Source organism: Podarcis gaigeae (assembly GCF_964106915.1).
Source record: "Podarcis gaigeae genome assembly, chromosome: 10".
Classification (NCBI taxonomy): domain Eukaryota; kingdom Metazoa; phylum Chordata; class Lepidosauria; order Squamata; family Lacertidae; genus Podarcis; species Podarcis gaigeae.
The window spans coordinates 6,133,579-6,154,976 of NC_139686.1; the positions used below are offsets into that span (position 1 = coordinate 6,133,579).

At 48.2% G+C, this 21,398-nt stretch overlaps 1 protein-coding gene across 1 annotated transcript; it reads right to left on the reverse strand.

Annotated features, from left to right (window-relative positions):
• Window positions 1-4,353: 4,353 nt before the first annotated feature.
• Window positions 4,354-13,550, reverse strand: UCN3 (urocortin 3). The gene is made up of 2 exons (XM_083701039.1): window positions 13,348-13,550; window positions 4,354-5,213 (listed from the first exon to the last, which is right to left on the reverse strand). Exon 2 carries the CDS (start codon window positions 5,198-5,200, stop codon window positions 4,724-4,726), a length of 477 nt encoding a protein of 158 aa, XP_083557165.1. The 5' UTR covers window positions 5,201-5,213; window positions 13,348-13,550; the 3' UTR covers window positions 4,354-4,723.
• Between the last annotated feature and the right edge of the window lie 7,848 nt (window positions 13,551-21,398).

Sequence of the window (21,398 nt, forward strand, 5' to 3'; positions counted from 1 at the left end):
CTGTCCTTTCCCCCCTTGCCCTGAGGTGTGAACAGAGACTGGGCGGGTTGGAAGGTTGCCGAGGTAACTGGGTGTGAGGCCACAGGACACGGGAGTCTTTAGCAAGGTGTGCTGGGAAGAAGAAAGGCAGAGAAGAAAAACGGGGATCCATCTTGGGCAGGCTGGCTGAAGGCTGGCTGGGAGAGATGCCCTGGACTGCTGTGGGGGACAAGCCACTCTTGAAATGACCATGTTGTAAGATCTGGGCTCCCTGCATGCAGACTGAAGGTGTAGATAGGAGGTGAATAAACTGTATTTCTTAAAGCTACGATTTTCTCCATCATGTTTAGAGGGCCATAGGTACTAGCCAGCCCAGATATATGCCATTTGCATCCTAAGCTCATGGCTAAAAAGAACCCACAGGTAAGGTGGCAAAACCCTGGTTTTCCACTCCCAGCAGTCGTTTTTGCGGCCACTGAACAGGCACATTCCACAACGGGTTGTGTTTGGGGTCACCCCCACTAAATATTTCTTGTCTTTCTGAAGATGGGTTTTACGCTCAAGCCTGCTGACGCCTACACCTCCTCTTGCATGGGTGGTGTCATTTGCGGGTACATAAGTAGTGGCACTCACAACCTGCTGCAAAATCGACCCGTAGCTCAGTGGTAAATTTCCTGCTTTGCATGCAGAGGGTCCCAGGTTCAAGTCCTGACATCTCCAGGAAGGGCTGAGCATGAATTGTGAAGAGCCAATCAGTGCGGACAATACTCAGTTGGGTGGACCAATGGTCTGACTCCTGTAAGACAGCTCCCTATGTTCCTGTTATGGCGCAATGTCCTTCTGTTAAACTATCTTTAAAGGTCAAACTATGGAACAAAACAGGACTATTGATTTTAGGTTGCAGGAGGGACGGACCTGTCTCACTCACTTTTAATATTTCTACGGTGCCTACTGGTTTTGTGTGCTTCAGTGTTCCCACAAATAGGGAACCCCATGGGTGCGTGCCAACATGATTGTAGTCCTAAACAAAGCCACTTTTATAGGGTTACCAGACATCCCTGTTTCCCGGGGACAGTCCCCGGATTTGCGAATAAGACCGGACAAATTCCATCCCCGGAATGTCCCCGGATTTCATTGAATGTCCCCGTAAACGCAGCAGCGGCAGTCTCAGCAGCCTGGAGCAGTTGGCTCTGGCTGGCTTCAGGAGCTGTTCAGAAGTCCCCCTAGGATGGTGGTGCAGGGGCTCTAAGATGCAGCTTCCGGGCTGCCTCCACCTTCCCTGAGCCCAGCAACTAAGCTGTGAAGGGAGGCTTCATGCTGCCTATCGGAGCAGCCTCCCAACTCCTACTTGCGTGCAAGCAGGAGGGGGCAGGGATCTCTCAGTTAGGCAACGGGAAGCCTCCCTTCCCAGCTGAGGGATCCCTGCCCCTTCCTGCTTGCACGCAAGTAGGAATGGGATTGGGGCTGCTCCTATGGGAAGGGAGGCATTGCGCTGCCCAAGCCTCGCCGCCGCTCTCAGCCCTCCTTCTCCGCCTTCCATGCCTGACCCACTGCACACTGCTTCCCCACCACCACCACCACCGATGAACCAACAGATGAACCAACAACTCAGGGGCTGTATAGGCTCATGGAGTAAGGAGATAGAAGACTTGGAGGAAGGGGAAACATGGCAGTTGAGGTCAAGGCGGCGGCCACCTCTCTGTTACGATATAGAAGCAATGCAGCTGCAAACTGCTAGCTTGAAAAGTAAACATAATGGGAATGTTGGGACTGTCCGTGGGAAACAGAGGGACAGTCAATTCACAGTGCGAAGCACCGGAATTAGCTCAGAGTGTAATATGAGCTCTTCCGTTTGTTCCTGTCCAGGAAGTGCAGGAAGTGTTTGTCACTACACTGCTGGAGTTTGAAGAGAGCAGTCATGTTTTTTGTAATGCTGCAAAGACAGAAATAAAGGCATGTAAATACGTTTCTGTCTATCTCTTTCCCCTGCCGGGGGGGCAGGAAAGAGGGGGTGTGTTCTTCTCAAGTTTGAGAAGAATCGCCTATTGAGACCTCGCCTGGAACTTGCTGGGGAATGCAGCCAGGGAGGTCAACAGGGAATCATGCCGGGTGCCTGGGAGAGTTGCCAGTTTCTCCTGATAAAGGCTTGATTTCCAACACTCTCTGCCACTGCCATCACTGCAGTATCAATGTCCCAAACATGTAGTATTGATCGATCGATCGATCGATCGATTGATTGATTGATTGATTCATTGTGCCCCCGGAGTCATTGAAAAAATCTGGTAACCTTATACTTGGAAAGGAATGAGGGGAATCAGCATGTTGGGGAGAACACCAAGCTTTGCAGAAGTGTAAAAAATATTTTGCCAAGACAGGGGGGACGGGAACAAAACTGTGATATAACCACCCTCATATAAGCAACATGCTAAAGTCGAATTCATGCATGAAGGAGTTAATACCATGGAGCAAGCTGTTGCTGCCAGGCTTAGCTATGTCACTTACCTTGGGAGGAAATAGGAAATTAAGTCTACTGTTCCTCTCGGTCTACCTGAGAAACTGGTTGCTCCAGCTCAGCCACATGGCTCTCACCAGCCACTCTTGAGTTTCACTGCCTGTGCAACTTTTCTGCCTGATGTATGGAAAAGCACATGAACCAGACCTTTGAAGAGTTTGTAAGTAAACCCATTTTTAACTTACCAAACATGTGGTCTTTTTCCTATTGTGGGGGAAGAGGGAAATTTTGGGATTCACTTGGAAGTGAATATTTTAAAGGCCCAACAGCTTATATTTCCATGCTTTCCTTTGCTGCATATTTTGTGACTTTAAATCTCTGCTGGGCTTCTCTCACCAATGAGTGCTTGTCCCATACCTTGGTCTTGGCATCTAGGAGTTATCCTACATAGATACACACACACACACACACACACACACACACACACACACTGTGGTACCTCTGGTTGTGAACAGGATCCATTCTGGAGGCCCGTTTGCAACATGAGGCCCGTTTGCAACATGCGCAGGTTGTGATTCGTTGCTTCTGCGCATGCGCATGACGTCATTTTGCGCTTCTGCGCATGTGCGAGTGGTGAAACCTGGAAGTAACCCTTTCCGGGACGTAACCTGAAAGAATGTAACATGAAGCGGACGTAACATGAGGTAGGACTGTATATATATATATATATATATGCTTTCGTAGATTTTCACGGGTACAGGAATGCAGGTTTTGGTGTCCTCGGGTGTCTTCCCGTGACACCCCAACTTTTACACGGGAAGACACCCGAGGACACCAAAACCTGCATATATATATATATATATATATATATATATATACACACACACACACCAACTGAAGGGACACGAGTGGCGCTTTGGGTTAAACCACAGAGCCTAGGGCTTGCCGATCAGAAGGTCGGCGGTTCAAATCCCCGCGACGGGGTGAGCTCCTGTTGCTCGGTCCCTGCTCCTGCCAACCTAGCAGTTCAAAAGGACGTCAAAGTGCAAGTAGATAAATAGGTACTGCTCCGGCGGGAAGGAAAATGGCGTTTCCGTGCGCTGCTCTGGTTCGCCAGAAGCGGCCTAGTCCTGCTGGCCACATGTACGCCGGCTCCCTCGGCCAGTAAAGCGAGATGAGCGCCGCAACCCCAGAGTCGGTCACAACTGGACCTAATGGTCAGGGTTCACCTTTACCAAGTGGGCAACCCAGCCTCTTTCCCCAAAACCACTTGAATGTCTGCTATGGGGAAATGTGAGAAAATAGGGAATGGAGAGGCGTGTGGAATATCCAGGCTGGCTGGTAGCTGAACAGAAAAATTTCACTGAAATGTTTTGTTACATAATCGAAGGAGCAGCAACGAATGTCTGCCACAGGCTATGAGAAGCAAGGACCATCAATGGCCTGAGAGAGCTGTTGGGGCAGCTCCTCCGCCATCTTCCCTAGAGCTCCATGTGACCTGAGGGAAGTCAGAAATGGAGGGTAACACAGTTGGCCTGAGGGAATTCTTGTCACTCTACATTTTATAGGATGTATTCGTTTTTGTGTTTTTCACGGTAAATCACCTGGATGCCTTGGCAGAAAGGCAGTCCGTAACCCCAATAAAATGTACCATACTTTTCCATCTATACGACGCCCAAAAATAGGCATCCCCTATTTTTGGGGACTCTGGTTTACGAAAAGATGGGAAGATCTATCTGTGTATAAGATGCCCCCAAATTTTGGACATTATTTTTAAGGGGAAAAAATCCTAGTCTTATACACAGAAAAATGGGCCGGAAAAGGCTCTGCCTAGGCCCAGAATACATGGCGGACTCTTCCTCTTACTGGAAATAATAATAATAATAATAATAATAATAATAATAATAATAATAATTAGAAACTCAAGAGAATTTGCTTTAATGAGGGGCTGCGTCATGTGATGTGAACAATTTCCCACCCCACCCCTCATGGTTGTTTTTTTCTTTTTTCTTCTTCTTTTGGTATGTTTTTTGTCCCACAACACAGGTTTCCACTTGAGGAGAACTGGGGTTGGGATGGGAGACCAGAGTGCGGGGAGAGAGAGAGAAAGATGTACGAATGCTAGATAGCTGGAAGGGTTGGCGAATCTACAGCGCTTATATACAGCGGACAGTTCCGTCTCCGGGGGTCTCGAGGAAGGGAAGGCCGGCCGAGAAGCCCCCTTTTCCGCTGCCGCCGCCACCCTCGCGGCTGCCTCGGTCTTCGCCCGGACCCCTCCCTCCCCGGCCCTCATCACTTTCGCCGGCCGATCTGCGCCATCAGTTGAGCGTTGGCCTCCGCCTTGGCCCTCATGTTCTTGGCTTTGGCGATGCTAAAGAGGATGTTCATGATGTTGGTGGGGACGTCGAGCGAGAGGGTGACCTTCGAGCGCCGGTCGCCCTTCGCCGGCACACCTTGGTACACCTTGCCTTTCCCCTGCGCCTGGGCAAGGTATCGGTAGCGGGTGACGGCCGGGAACGTCCTTTTGTCCTTGTCCTCCTCGGCTTCCTCTTGGTTGTCCTCCAAGGAGAGGTCTTCTTCGGCCACCCGTGGGTACTTGAAGCTCCTCTTGCCCAGGACGGAGTTCTCGCCGGGGAGACCTTTCCGAGCCTCGGAGAGGGCGGCGTCGACACAGCCAAAGACGGACTCGGCCTTGTACAACTTGAGCGAGAGGCTTGTCCGCGCCGCGAAGAGGATCAGGAAGAAGATGAGGAGCCTGGGGCGAGTCATTGTCCTGGAGGCCCTGCGCCACAAGGAAGGGAGAAGAGGCACATCAGTTTGAGGGCAATAATAATAATTTATTATTTATACCCCGCCCATCTGGCTGGGCTTCCCCAGCCACTCTGGGTGGCTTCCAAGCAAATATTAAAATACAGTAATACAGTGGTACCTCGGATTAAGTACTTAATTCGTTCCGGAGATCCGTACTTAACCTGAAACTGTTCTTAACCTGAAGCACCACTTTAGCTAATGGGGCCTCCTGCTGCTGCCGTGCCGCCGGAGCATGATTTCTGTTCTCATCCTGAAGCAAAGTTCTTAACCTGAAGCACTATTTCTGGGTTGGCGGAGTGTGCAACCTGAAGCGTATGTAACCTGAAGCGTATGTAACCCGAGGTACCACTGTACATCAAGCATTAAAAGCTTCCCTAAACAGGGCTGCCTTCAGATGTCTTCTAAAAGTCAGATAGTTGTTGTTCTCTTTGACATCTGCTGGGAGGGCATTTCACAGGGCGGGTGCCACCACCGAGAAGGCCCTCTGCCTGGTTCTCTGTAACTTGGCTTCTTGCAGCGAGGGAATCACCAGAAGGCCCTCGGCGCTGGACCTCAGTATCCGGGCAGAACAAAAGTTAACCCGAGTTATTTTGTTTGTTGGTTTATTACATTTATATGCCACCTTCAAGGTGGGATTTGGGGTTCTTGCCCTCCTCATTTAATCCCCGCAACAGCCCCGTAAGGTATGTTAGGTTGAGAGGTCACCATGTAAGTTTTATGCTGAGTAGAGATTTGAAACCTGGTCTCCCACTTCCTAGTCCGACACTCTAACCATTGCACCTCACTGTCTCTCTCCTCACCATTAATTTAAATGGGTATACTCTGTGTAGATCTCGCATTGGAGATGGTTGGATGTACTTTGTCCTAGCACACTCCCATTCTTCGGTTGGGGAGCTGCAGAGCAAAATTAGAAGAAGAATGAATTTCAAAAAAAATATACATATTGTATGTTCGATATGTTCAGGATGTGCAAAATGGTGGGTTCACATGAAAACGCCAACCAAACGGATCTCTTCCCCAATACTTAACTATCCGTCCTTTTTACCGTATTGCCGAAATCGTCCTCTCAACACATGATAACACTTTAAAAAAACAAGTTTCTTTTTTTAAAAACCCCACAATTGCTCACATTTTGCATTTTAACACGGCAACAATTCCCCCCCCCCCCCATTTAAGTGGATGCATTATTCATCTTTCACATTAGCAGGAAGTAGTTGGAGCTTTGGATAACAGGAAACCCAAGAAGGAAGGAATGTTCTTAAGTGTTCCTGGTTTTTGGAAAGGAACAACAAAGCAATATCTCAAGGACCACCTCTCGCCTTATGAACTGACATGGACCCTGTGGTCATCATGCGAGGCTCTTCTTCGTGTTGCCTCCTTCATGTGAAACCTGGAGTTTGGCAACATGAGAACGGGGCCTTTTTAGTGGCGTCCCCCTGTTTGTGGAATGCTGTCCCCAGCGAGGCTCACCTGTCACCTTCATTATATATCTTATATTATCATTATGTTATGCATTTTGTGTTTTGTATTGTAAGCTGCCCTGTGATTTTTGGATGAAGGATGGTCTATTTCTGGGGTCACCAAACATTTTTCAGCAGGGGGCCGGTCCACTGTCCCTCAGACCTTGTGGGGGCCGGACTATATTTTTTGGGGAAAAGTGAACGAATTCCTATGCCCCACAAATAACCCAGAGATGCATTTTAAATAAAAAGACACAGTCTACTCATGTAAAAACACGCTGATTCCCGGACTGTTGATGGGCCAGATTTAGAAGGCAATTGGGCCGGATCCAGCCCCCGGGCCTTAGTTTGCCTACCCATCGTCTTTTTAAATAAGGAAGGAAGTTGTGGTTATTAGGCTCCACCTAGTGGCCATAATCGAGAACAGCACTGTATATCAGTGAGACATTCAGAAAACAGCAAATTTGCTTTTGCTGGGAATAAGGGAGGTAAGTAGAATCTGCCTCATGAGTCTTGTTGTGTGTGCAGAAAGTTCCCCTCGACTGTGGAAGAGCAGTCAAATGTCTGAAGCCTGCCCCAACACATACTCCTCACCAACGCTATTTTTCTTGAAAAAGAGGTGTCAGAACTCACCATGAACTCACCCAGGGGCGCCGACTTATAAAAAATATTGGGGGGGCGGGGCCCCATACCGACTTATAAAAAATATTGGGGGGACCCAAGACCTCCAAACCGCTGCTGCTGGGGGAACGAAAGGGGCGAGCCCCGGGCTGGCCCGACCTTAAGTGAACCTGTGAGGGCCCGCACTTTGCGGCAGCCGATTGGCTGCCGCCGTGGGCGGTGAATATTAATGAGCTAGGGGGAATCCCCGCTTCTCGCGGGGCTGACGCCAGCCCCGCGAGATTGTTGATGGGTCGAGAGCCCGCAACCCCACCCCCTCTCTAGATCGGGAGTGGTTTTGTTTTAACTCATTACTGAATGTATTTTAAAAGGTAACTATCGTCAAACAAGGAAAATAAAAAATACCAACATAATTTTGTGATTTTACAAAGCATAATATAACTAATAATTTTCTTAAATTATTGGGGGGGCGGAGCCCCCCCAAACCAATTTTTGAGGGGGCTCGGGCCCCCTCAGGCCCCATGGAGTCGGCGCCTATAAACTCACCCTCGTTCTCCTATAATGGCAATGGCACCCACCTGAGAGGTGCTGGAACTGAGTTCTGGTGAATTCCGGCTGGGAAAACTCCCAAAACCCTGCCCCTCACTCATCACCCTCCTGCGATATGAAATAGCAGAATTCCTGGAGAAGTTTGATACTTAGGAACACAGAAAGTTGCTTTGTACAGTGGTACCTTGGGTTACAGACGCTTCAGGTTACATACACTTCAGGTTACAGATTCCGCTAACCCAGAAATAGTGCTTCAGATTAAGAACTTTGCTTCAAGATGAGAACAGAAATCGTGCTCCGGCAGCACGGCAGCAGCAGGAGGCCCCATTAGCTAAAGTGGTGCTTCAGGTTAAGAACAGTTTCAGGTTAAGGACAGACCTCTGGAGCGAATTAAGTACTTAACCTGAGGTACCACTGTACTGAGTCAGACGCCTGGGTCCACCAAGCTCAGTATTAGCTACACGTTGAAGCTTCAGGCATAAGAACATGTTGCAGGAATTTATGTATAGGTTGGAGGGGTTCCCCTTCAGCAGATATCATGCACATGCAGCCCACTACCAAAATCAGCGCAATCACTTTTGTGACTTTTGTGATTTGTCCCCACAAAACACTTCATCACAGTTTCTTCCTATCTATTCAAAGGGCCTTTGCTGCACAATACCAAATGTGACAATTCACTGATGAATGTACTGGCTCACTGGGAAAACATCAGAAATTAATATAGACATGTGAGCTCAGCTACCCAGCAGCCCCTCTGCCTGAGTGATAATCCCTGGCATCCTGATACCTGAGTGCCAGACAGGTAGCCATTCCTGAAATAATAAACCCAGATGAAGACAAAAGGGTGTGATTAACTTGGCCGGGAAACAGGGAAATGTAAATATCTCTTTTGTTACACTTGATAGGTGTTTGGTGGAGGGCAAGGGGGACCATGGGGCAGGGTCCAGGATGCTCAGATTCCTGCCACCAGACCTCCCCTTTCATGATGTAACCATGACGTATTAGTGATGTAGTTTGGGGGGGTGTGACATGGGGATTAGCAGTTATAAAAGTTTGGGTTCTCTTTTGTTCAGGGCTTCCATTTTGTTCCACCTTGTGGCAGGTGGGAGTCCTGTCGCGACAGTCTTCAATCAAGACCGAGCCTACTGGCTGCTGTTTAGCTCTGGTATTCCTGGCTGGTGTCCTTGTTTTTTGCCCAAGGGAGCCCTCAGATTTCTTGGTTAACAAACATAAGGGCTCTTCTGGATTTGACCAACGGCCCATTTAGTCCAGCACTCTGTTCTCACATGCCATCATGGCTGGTCACCATTTATAGCCTTAAATGTGTCAGGTATATTGAGGATCCCAGCCCAATGTGTCTGTGTAGCAAAATATTGGTGCAGGAAGTTTGCCATTATTGACGCAGAGAGACTCCTTCCTTGCCCCTCTTAAAAGCATCATAAAAGCTGCTGCCACGATCTGCTTACTTATCAGTGCATTAAAAGGCAGACATCTCATAGCTGCCTTATATGAAAGTCAGACTATGGGTCCAAGTATTTATTGTCAAGGGACACAGGTGGCGCTGTGGGTTAAACCACAGAGCCTAGGACTTGCCAATCAGAAGGTCGGCGGTTCGAATCCCCGCAATGGGGTGAGCTCCCGTTGCTTGGTCCTTGCTCCTGCCAACTTAGCAGGGACCGAGAAAACACGTCAAAGTAGATAAATAGGTACCGCTCTGGCGGGAAGGTAAATGGCGTTTATCGGCCAGTAAAGCGAGATGAGCGCTGCAACCCCAGAGTCGGCCACAACTAGACCTAATGGTCTGGGGTCGCTTTACCTTTACCTTTATTTATTGTCTAACACTGATCGGCAATGTACACTTCGTCGCTTTATACCGGCTTCGAAATGTGTTCACTTTCAACTGTTAGCCTCTATAAATTATTTATCCACCTTGCAGTAGAGATTTATTCATTGCTATGTATTTTATAATGTATGATCGTGTTGCTAGGGATGGTGCGCACTTAACCCCCCCAAAAAAATCTGAAAATACTGCCATACAGTGACGGCTGCTTATGTGATTGTTGCCATGCGATTGTGTTGGAAAGTTTATGATATTTTTTGCGAATTGCCATATTTTAATCGATAGTTTGATTCGTGCGGACTTTAAATGTTCATACAAATAAAGTCGTGTTGTTTGCTGGATTGCTTTGCCAACGATTTAGTATTTGATTAAGAACATAGGAATCTGTGCCACTGAGTTCCAGCCCCTTCCCAAAGGAAAACCACCAAATATACGTTATCGACCCAACAAGGTTTCTAATATGACATCAGCTCTGTCGCTCACAAGCCAGCTTCCTTAACCCTCCTGCTTTCAAATCGTCTCCCTCGACAGAACATCTTGAGCACCCTCAAAGCTTTTAAATTCTCACCAGCTCTCTGCTCATCCTAAAATCTCCTCTCCCCACTATCCCCTCCCTGCTTTTTGGAATTCCTCATTTGAAGGAAAGAATAGAAACGCCCCCCCACCCCACTGCTTGTTTCACGGAATTTTAAGGACAATAAATCCCAGCTTTGCAGTCAGTCAGGCTGAAGAAAGAGAGATACTGTAGAAGCTTCTGAAAGAGTGGAAGGCTATACAGTGGTACCTCGGGTTAAGTACTTAATTCGTTCCGGAGGCCTGTTCTTAACCTGAAACTGTTCTTAACCTGAAGCACCACTTCAGCTAATGGGGCTTCCTGCTGCCGCCGTGCCGTCGGAGCACGATTTCTGTTCTCATCCTGAAGCAAAGTTCTTAACCCAAGGTATTATTTCTGGGTTAGCGGAGTCTGTAACCTGAAGTGTATTTAACCTGAAGCGTATGTAACCCGAGGTACCACTGTACTGCAGAAGAGAAAGCATAGTTTGAGCACACTTATTTTCTTTTGCCCTGCTGAGTAATTAAAAGTGGAGAAGACGATAGGTAAGTTTACTTTGACTCCGTCGGAGAGAGGTTAAAGAAATTCTACAGGGATATCTGCTAGATTGGAGCAAAGGTCTACCTAATAATAATAATTAATTAATTAATTAATTAATTAATTAATTAATTTTTATTTATACCCTGCCCTTCCCGGTTCAGAAAACCGGGCTCAGGGCGGCTAACAAATTTAAAACACCTAATTGATGCAACAAAAAGCAGCTTAAAATACAGTATAAAACGTGAATAGCAATAAATTCAGAATTCAAAAATCAGTTTAGGGGGGAAATCCATCCAATAAACATTGGATGACCACCAGGGCTAGCTGGCTAGTCATAGAAAGGTGTTTTATACTGAGCCAGACCAATTATGCAGCTAGTTCAGTACTGACTGAATTTACTGCCAGTGGCCCTACAAGGTTTCAGACCAGGGATATTCCCAGCCCCACCTGGAGATGTTGGGAGTTGAATTTAGGACCTCCTGGGCAGACACTCTGCCTCTGGGCTACAGCCCTTCCTGTTGGAAAAAGATTCGGCAAAGTGCATCTTTACAGTAGAGACGTACTCCACTGGGAATCCTCCAAGTATCGCCACCTCCAGCCCCTGCCCAGCAACTAGTCCTTGCAAGAACACGGGAAATCATTTTAGCCTCCGTGCCTAATGCCAACTGATAGATCTATGTGGGTTTATCCATAGTCCATTAGAAGCCTTTCAGAGCTGGTGGCTCTGGCCAAAGTGGCCGTGAAGCCCACAAGCCGGCGATGCTTTTGCAGAAGAGATTGAGGAGTCTGTGATTCTCGGGATGCTTCTAGGCTACTGTTCCCTTCACCCCTATTGGCTGTGCTGGTTGGTGCTGATGAGAGTTGGAGCCCAACAAGATCTAGAAGACGAGAGCTTCCCCATCCCTGCACTGTGGTGAAAGAGAGGTCCTTTCCTTGGGTCTGCCCTGATTCGAACACAGGTCCATTCTGTTGGGTGGTCCTTGAGGTCTAGTGTTGCAGGCAAGGAAGGAAAACTCATCCTTCACTCTGTCCCTCTCTCTCCTTTCTCCGAACTATTATATCTTTTAAAAACTACAAAACCTCTAGTACAACCTTCAGCACACTTGTGCTCTCCAAGTATCTTTGACTACAACTCCTATGAGTCCCAGACATTTGAATGTGGGCTAATGGGAATTGTAGTCCAAAGCATCGGGAAAGTGTCACACTGGGGGAGACTTCTCCTACTTAGTCCCTTCCTCCCCCCTATTTAAATGAATAAAGAAACTCAAATTCTTGGAATACTTTTGCAAAACTGGCCAAAGAAGGTTGTGCAGGGTTCGGTCTGGAGGCAAACATTTGATGCTCCTTTGCATGGTCTGAGAATTCAAGGTGGCATCAAAACTGCATTGCTTCTATTGTCTCTCTCCAGTAGTTTAGCCATGCTACATTGTGCTAGTTCTTTTACCAAAAAACCCCCAGCAAGACCGTTTTGACTGGGGATGACAGCTGGACCAAATGAAAAAGCACAAGTGCACTCTGAGAAACGATGTCCTATCGTCACATACAACCTTCAGCTGCCTTTTAAAAGAAGTGCAAAGGAAAATCTGAGAAGAGACAGCAGTGGGATGAGAGTACACACCTTGGACAGCGATTGGCGGGGTGCGAAGGGACTTGTTCATTTCCTATACTGTACTAAAAGCATTGCAGGTGTGTTGAAGGCTAGAGAACCCACAGTCTCCCTGGACAGCTTCTTATTCCATTCATTAATGGATCACTTCAAGCACAGACTTTGGCAGGAACCATAGAATTGTAGAGGTGGAAGGGACACCAACGGTCATCCAGTCCACCCCCAGCAAGGCAGGAAAACCAGCCTGTGGTCCCCATCCAGTTTGAAACCACACCGGACCCTGCTTAGCTTTGCAAATGCGCTCGCAGTTTTAACAACCTGCTGTGGGCTCCTGCAGCACCCATTCATTTCAATGGGGGCAAGGGCATTCCCCAGCGAACTGTCTTAACTTCTCCTGCATCTAATTTTTAACCCTAAATCCACCTGATTCACCATTTCCTCCTGTTGCCACTTATCCTCAGTAGATAGCAACCATTCCCCCCTCCAACTGCCCCTTTTATTATCAACCCCCAAACCTTTCTTCTTTCTGCAGTTAAGCAACTTTCTTCCATCCTTATCACTTGCTTCTTGGAGCTGTGATGATCTTTTAAACTATTTTTTTTTGTTCTTGCCGGTGTCCGCTTCGGAAGAGAGTATAACGATTATTTATTGCACGAATCAAAGTCCACTTTGTTGGTGACCAATGTCAAAACTACACTTCAGCTCCAGAGATGCTGCTTCTCTTAATACTCTTAAATTAGTCTCCAGAATTAAAACCAACACTTTCTTTATTTCCCCCCCTCTTTTCTTTTTTCCCTGCCTGGAAACTCTGCTACCTGCAAGACACACTGGAGTATTAAATCTTTTTCCTTTCCATTTTTTAAAAATTTTTATTTGCAAGCAAAGTCTGCCCGTGCTTCCCCCCCTAAAAGAAGCAGGCTAACGAAATCCACTTACCTGTGATTCTGCTCTGTAGCTAGGAGAGTGTGAGCCCTCTCAGTCAGTGCTGCAAGAAAGCTCTCTCAGGACGAGAGAGAGACACATTAAACCTGAACTTCAATCCTTTTCCCTGGCTATGATTGTTGTTAAAGAGCTGGCAATGTGGGGGTGTTTCCCCCCCTCTTTTATTCTCTCTATGGAAACACCTCTTCTCTCCTCCCCACCTCAATTCTTCTCTCCAGTATATATGGGGGGGGGGGGGGAGATATCAAGAGGAAATGATCACGGGGTTTAAAGCGTAAATCCAAAGAGGTAGGGATCTTATTAGGACATGATTTCATCTGAATGAAATCAGAAGAGCTGACGACGTCACGGAACAGAGGCACCCTCCCTGTTCCTGTTTTTTTTTTGGGGGGGGAAGGTTGTTGCAACACCTTACGTCAATAGCCTTCAAACACAAGCCACCTTTAGCCCTAACCTACAGAGCCTAGGACTTGCCGATCAGAAGGTTGGCGGTTCGAATCCCCGTGACGGGATGAGCTCCCGTTGCTTGGTCCCTGCTCCTGCCAACCGAGCAGTTCGAAAGCACAAAAGTGCAAGTGGATAAATAGGTACCACTCCAGCGGGAAGGTAAACAGCGTTTCCATGCGCTGCTCTGGTTCGCCAGAAGCGGGTTAGTCATGCTGGCCACATGACCTGGAAGCTGTACGCCGACTCCTTCAGCCAATAAAGCGAGATGAGCGCCGCTACCCCAGAGTCGGCCACGACTGGACCTAATGGTCAGGGGTCCCTTTACCTTTACCTAAAAATAGGGCCCTGCCTCAGTTATCTCCTTTCCTTCCTTCCTTTGCCCATCTGAGAAATAATATCGCGACGGCTCAAACAGGTGCAGCTGAAATGATCAAGGTGTCAAAGCGCCTTCCTTTTGGAAGAAGGTGAAAGTTTTGGAGAGGGGTGGTTGTTTGGATCAAGGTGGGGGAAGCTGTCGCAAAGTCACAAATGGCATGGAGAGGTGATTTTGTTCCCCTTCTCTCGTAAAAGGAGGACCACCCATTGAGACGGATTGGCTGCGGGTTCGGGAGGACCAACCTGGGGAGAAAAGACTGTAAGGATCAGGGAGAAATTGATGATTCTGTTTGCATCTGGATGCATTTAACTGTCCCATTGAAACTGATGCAACGTGTGTTTGTGTGTATAAGAGAGAGAAGAGTGAACGTGTCAGTTTCGTTTCCTGTCAATTTCTCATTTTTCCAATCGTCAGTTCCATAGCTGTCAACGTTTCCCTTTTTTAAAGGGAAATTCCCTTATTCCAAATAGGATTCCTCTCAAGAAAAGGGAAAGGTTGACAGCTATGCACTTCTCCACATTTCCACATTAGTTTGTGACTTTTAAAAAGTCTCATGAACATTCACCTGCATTTTAGTGCATATTACTCCTCATATTCATCTCTTTCCATGCAATCTTTTTTCTAATATGCGCAATTTTTTTGCAAAGCAAAATGTCCCCTTTTTCTTCTCCTTTGGCGATCACTCGTAGCTGAGTAAGATTGTCTTCCATAAACACGGTTTTAACAATGAGTCTGTAAGTGACTGTGGAGGCCAATTCTGGATCCCACACGTCCTTCCACAGTGGGGACATTGGTTTCCGGGCGGGAGTTGATCACGGTGTGGATTTGCCAAGCATGCCTTCCTCTTGGCACATTTCTCCCTTGCGTCCTGAGTTTGAGTGGCTGCAAAGCCACCTTTGGTAAAGGCTGTTCTCCAACTGGAGCACTCACAGGCAAGTGTTTCCCAATTGTTGGTGTTTATACTGCATTTTTAAAGATTTGCCTTGAGACAGTCTTTAAACCCTAATATATTGTCCCCTAATATATTGTTCAAAAGGGACGCGGGTGGCGCTGTGGGTTAAACCACAGAGCCTAGGGGTTGCCGATCAGAAGGTCGGCGGTTCGAATCCCTGCAACGGGGTGAGCTCCCATTGCTCAGTCCCTGCTCCTGCCAACCTAGCAGTTCGAAAGCACGTCAAAGTGCAAGTAGATAAATAGGTTCTACTCCAGTGGGAAGGTAAACGGTGTTTCTGTGCGCTGCTCTGGTTCGCCAGAAGCGGCTTAATCATGCTGGCCACATGACCTGGAAGCTGTACGCCGGCTCCCTCGGCCAGTAAAGCAAGATGAGTGCCACAACCCCGGAGTCGGCCATGACTGGACCTAATGGTCAGGGGTCCCTTTACTTTTACCTTAGACTTGCTAAAATGTGTCAGTCTGAATCGGATAAGTGCTGGAGATGCAATGAGGCTGGGGGTATGTTTTATCACACGTAGTGGGCTTGTAAAAGGGCAAAAGAGTATTGGGAAATGATCCATAATGAACTGAAAAAAACATTTAAAAGTGCCTTGTGGACCACAGTACAGATATCGCAACAGTTAAATATATATATAAATTAAAACTTAGGTAAAAAACATAGGTAAAAAACTTAGGTAAAAATCTTTTCAAACCAGACATTGTAAGTTCAACTTATGGTAAGGTAAAGATAGAGGTAAAGTGTCATGTGGACAGCAGGACTAAGCCTGGCGAACCAGAGCACAGCAAACCCACAGCGCCACCTGCATCCCAGGGGTCCCTTTACTGATATTACCTTTAATATTAGTTCTCACTAATATAAACATTTTTAACACCCACTATGCCACAGCATATGCATTTTTTTTTAGGTAGGTTGCTTGGCTGAAGAACCACAATTGGGTTTGTGTAGATTATGGGACGCTGGTGGCGCTGTGGGTAAAACCTCAGTGCCTAGGACTTGCTGATCATAAGGTCAGCGGTTCGAATCCCCGCGGCGGGGTGAGCTCCCGTCGTTCAGTCCCAGCTCCTGCCCACCTAGCAGTTCGAAAGCACGTCAAAGTGCAAGTAGATAAATAGGTACCACTCCGGCGGGAAGGTAAACGATGTTTCTGTGTGCGGCACTGGTGCTGGCTCACCAGAGCAGCTTCGTCACGCTGGCCACGTGACGCGGAAGTGTCTTTGGACGGCGCCGGCTCCCGGCCTCTTGTGCGACATGAGCGCTCAACCATAGAGTCGGTCACAACTGGCCCGTACGGGCAGGGGTACCTTTACCTTTACCTTACAGATTAAATGCAAACTGCATCCAGTTACCCCCCCTCTCCCTAGTCTGCACTGCCACTGAGAGCACAGTCTGCAAGAGTCTCAATGCTTTTCCATGCTGGAGAGCCATATTATTGTTGTGACGTAAGAGCTACCCCTCGATGAGGCTCCCATCCTGAGGAACGCTGTGCAAAAATGCTATCTACATGCCAGACATCAAAGCTTCAGTCCAGAGATGATTTTGGCAGTGACATCAGAACGAGAGGATACAGTCCATTCAGAAACCCATCGTATCTATTTTATCAGCCTCAAGTGCAAATGAGAAAAGCTCTAGCCGGTATTTGTGAAGTGATACTTTCTGCTTTCCTTTGGACCACATATGCCAGGGGTCGACAAACTATGGCCTTCAGGCTTGTAAGGGACGCGGGTGGCGCTGTGGTCTAAACCACAGAGCCCAGGGCTTGCCGATCAGAAGGTCGGCGGTTCGAATCCCCGCAATGGGGTGAGCTCCCGTTGCTCAGTCCCTGCTCCTGCCAACCTAGCAGTTCCAAAGCACGTCAAAGTGCAAGTAGATAAATAGGTACCACTCCGGCGGGAAGGTAAACGGCGTTTCCGTGCACTGCTCTGGTTCGCCAGAAGCGGCTTAGTCCTGCTGGCTACATGACCTGGAAGCTGTACGCCGGCTCCCTCGGCCAATAAAGCGAGATGAGCACCGCAACCCCGGAGTCGTTCACGACTGGACTTAGCGGTCAAGGGTCCCTTTACCTTTAACTTTCTGCTTTCCTTTGGACCACATATGCCAGGGGTCAGCAAACTATGGCCTGCGTGCTTTTCTTTGTCTTGCTCCAAAGGGCAGGATCCAACAAAGAGATTCAAGTTACAAGAAAGGAGATTTCAACTAAACATCAGGGAAAAAAATTCTGTTGGTAAGAGCTGATGAACAGCAGAACAGACTCCCTTGGGAAGTGGTCGACTCTAATTCCTTGGAGGTTTTTAAGCAGAGGTTAGATGGCCTTCTGGCATGGATGCTTTAGTTGAGATTCCTGCTTTGCAGGGGGTTGGACTAGAGGACCTTTGGGGTCCCATCCAACTCTATGATTCCTCCCAGAGCTCCTCTTATGTCCCATCCTTCCTCCAGATCAGAGCCCAGGACAGCTTACAACATGCGATAAAAAAGTTATATTTATACGCTTCCGAGCAGAATTCAAAGCGTTGGTGCTGACCTTTAAAGCCTTAAACGGCCTCCGAAGGAGCGTCTCCACCCCCATCGTTCAGCCCAGACACTGAGATCCAGCACTGAGGGCCTTCAAGCAGTTCCCTCACTGCGAGAAGTGAGGTTACAGGGAACCAGGCAGAGGGCCTTCTCGGTGGTGGCGCCCGCCCTGTGGAACGCCCTCCCACCAGATGTCAAAGAGAAAAACAACTACCAGACTTTTAAAAGACATCTGAAGGCAGCCCTGTTTTTAGTGAAGTTTTTAATGTTTGATGTTTTATTGTGTTTTTATCATTCCGTTGGAAGCCGCCCAGAGTAGCTGGGGAAGCCCAGCCAGATGGGCAGTATATATATATATATATAAAACGGAATAAAAGCACACATCCATTTAAACAAAAGAAACCCAGCAACTCTAAGCCTGGACTCCAACCAAGGTCAACATTTTCAGGATTCAGTGGGCTGAATCAGTGAATACAGTGGTACCTCGGGTTAAGTACTTAATTCATTCCGGAGGTCCGTACTGAACCTGAAACTGTTCTTAACCTGAAGCATCACTTTAGCTAATGGGGCCTCCTGCTGCTGCCGCGCCGCCGGAGCACTATTTCTGTTCTCATCCAGAAGCAAAGTTCTTAACCTGAAGCACTATTTCTGGGTTAGCGGAGTCTGTAACCTGAAGCGTCTGTAACCCGAGGTACCACTGTATGCTTTCACCTGTTGCCTTAATACAGCAACGTGGAGGGTTGTCAGCTCTCATATGGGAGAGACTTCCATACATGGGGTGCCGCCACCGAGAGAGCCCCGTCCTTGCATCACTGCCTTGCTTCCCACGCCGACTGTTGAAAGCATGAGCAGGGACCCTCCGGCAGAGACACGCGCCACTTCACTGCCTGCCTTTAGAAAACGCACAGAAACAACCCTTTTACGAAACGCTGCTTGTTTTAACAGCGTCTGCCTCCAAACCCTACACTCATGCAGTTACTCAAATGTTGCTCATCATTGAGCCAGTCCTGAATGATTTGCTTGTTGTTTTAAAAGCATTTTTTTAGAATTTTTTTTTTTGAGGTGGATGGAATTGCAAAAAAAGGGGGGTGTTCCTTTGGGAACGCTCATCGGCAGTGATATCTTTTCTCTCTATGCATCATAAGGAAAGCAACTCTGTACGCAGAGGAGGTTTGCAGTTGTTTAATCATTTTCTCAGGAGCAGCTTTTACCCTTCTGTGGACAGGCGGAGTCCCCCAAACCCTGGGCGCCCCCCCCATGTGGAATAACGACTCAAGACAGCGTGCTATGGGATTAAAATTGGCCACAACTTTATTTTGTTTCAGATGTGCGTAGACCTTGGCTCAGGCATTGGGTGTTTATCCCTCCCAGTCCACCGCCGGGGATCTGGGGAACATCAGGGTTATCCAGTGTGGGGGGGGGGGCATGGGCTGGCTCTGGAGAAGAGAGCCTGCCCCCGTTACGCTGCCGTCGCAGGGGAGAGCAATAACAACCTCTAGGCGTACGGTCAAAGCCCCCCCTGAAAGCAACCTCATTAGCAGGGAACCCTGGTATCGCCGCCGCAAAGAGGAGGGGGGCGTGGGTCACCGCTGTACGCCCCCCCCCATTTAGGGGAGATAGACTAAAGGATTCCGCCCAAGGCCTGATACCGCCAAAGTTGTGACGTTTTGCTACGGGAAAGGCAAACCTGCCAATGCAGGGAAATTCCTTTTTCGGCCCTTCAACAGCAACCTTGATGTAGCAGTGCCCGCGTACCTGTGGAGAAAAGGTTAACCTGCCAAAGAAGTCTGAACTGAGGGTGGGAGACGCGGGTGGCGCTGTGGGTTAAACCACAGAGCCTAGGACTTGCCGATCAGAAGGTCGGCAGTTCGATTCCGCCCGACGGGATGAGCTCCTGTTGCTCGGTCCCTGCTCCTGCCAACCTAGCAGTTCGAAAGCACGTCAAAGTGCAAGTAGATAAATAGGTACCGCTCTGGCGGGAAGGTAAATGGCATTTCCGTGCACTGATCTGGTTCGCCAGAAGTGGCTTAGTCCTGCTGGCCACATGACCCGGAAGCTGTACGCCAGCTCCCTCGGCCAATAAAGCGAGATGAGCGCCACAACCCCAGAGTCGGTCACGACTGGACCTGATGGTCAGGGGTCCCTTTACCTTTACCTTAGGGTGGGAGAAGCTCTGGAGCCAACTGATGATTCCCAGGTAAGATCCTCCCTCTGTTGTGTGGGCAGGTAGTTCCTCCCCCTACCTGGCCTGGTCACCTTGGCAACGCCTCCCCAGGTGGGATTGGGCATCTGGCTGAGGTAGGCGGAGACCTCCAGGTATCCCACCTGGGGGGAGGCGAAGCCAAGCCTGTGGTTAAGGGGCCCCATAGGGTCCAGGAGGCTGTGCGCGAATATGCAAAGGGTGCCCCCCGTTTAATGTGGGGAGCGGTCATTTCCTGTCTAGCTAACATTTGTCTGGCACGTGGACCATGTGGCCTGGTCCATTAGGGTGAAGGAGCGCTGCCCCTCCACTCTCTGCTTGGCTCAGCCATCCCAGACCTTGTTGCTGGCATCTGTCTGTTTCGAGAGACAATGGAGTGCGCCTCCAAGGGTGAAGTCAAACGGCTGCGTTATCAACATCCAAGTGGCTTCCCTGGGGTGCCTGGGCAGTGTGTCTGGAGGTTTTGGACTTCTCCATCACAGAGCTATAGCACTTCCCTCTGGGAAGTGAAAGGGATGCGGGTGGCGCTGTGGGTTAAACCACAGAGCCTAGGACTTGCCGATCAGAAGGTTGGCAGTTCGAATCCCCATGACGGGGTGAACTCCCGTTGCTCGGTCCCTGCTCCTGCCAACCTAGCAGTTCGAAAGCACGTCCAAGTGCAAGTAGATAAATAGGTACCGCTCTGGCGGGAAGGTAAGCGGCGTTTCCGTGCACTGCTCTGGTTCGCCAGAAGCGGCTTAGTCATGCTGGTCACATGACCCGGAAGCTGTACGCCGGCTCCCTCGGCCAATAAAGCGAGATGAGCGCCGCAACCCCAGAGTCGGCCACGACTGGTCAGGGGTCCCTTTACCTTTACTTTTACCTTACTGGGAAGTGAACAGGGTGATAATGAGACTTTCAGCTACTTTAAAAATAAAAATAAAGTAAAAATGGGCAGCACACTAGAAAAAATGAAGCACGAAGAACATCACTTAAAGTTTCCCACTTTCAATAAAAAACCAGAGGCACTTCTATTAGGTTTAATTGGAGAGGAAAAACATAAAAGAGATGTAAACATGTTTATGTATGCCACAACGCCTGCAAGGACACTTCTGGCTCAGAAATGGAAGCAGCAGGAACTCCCAACACTGGAAGATTGGCAGGTTAAGATGGTGGAGTACGCTGAGATGGCCAAGTTGATGGGGAAGATCCGGAATCAGCGCGACAAACTGTTTCAAAAGGACTGGAGCAAATTTATATCTTACATGCAAGAAAATTGTTAACATCTGAAAACGTTTGTAGGTTTGAACTGAAATGTTTTGCAATGTAAATGTAAGGAACTGATTTACCGATCATAAGGTGAAATATTGTAATATGATAAAAGGTAAATGAGTGATTATAGAAAAGCGAAGAATATGGAAAGGTATGTGGAAGTCAGAAAGAGAGAGGGAAGGAGGTCGGTGCTCTTATAGAGTAATGTATTAAGTTATAGAAGTATGTAACAAAATGTGATTATGCAAAATTTAATAAAAAATATTTTTTAAAAAATAAAATAAAGTTTCCCGCTAGAACAGGCCCTC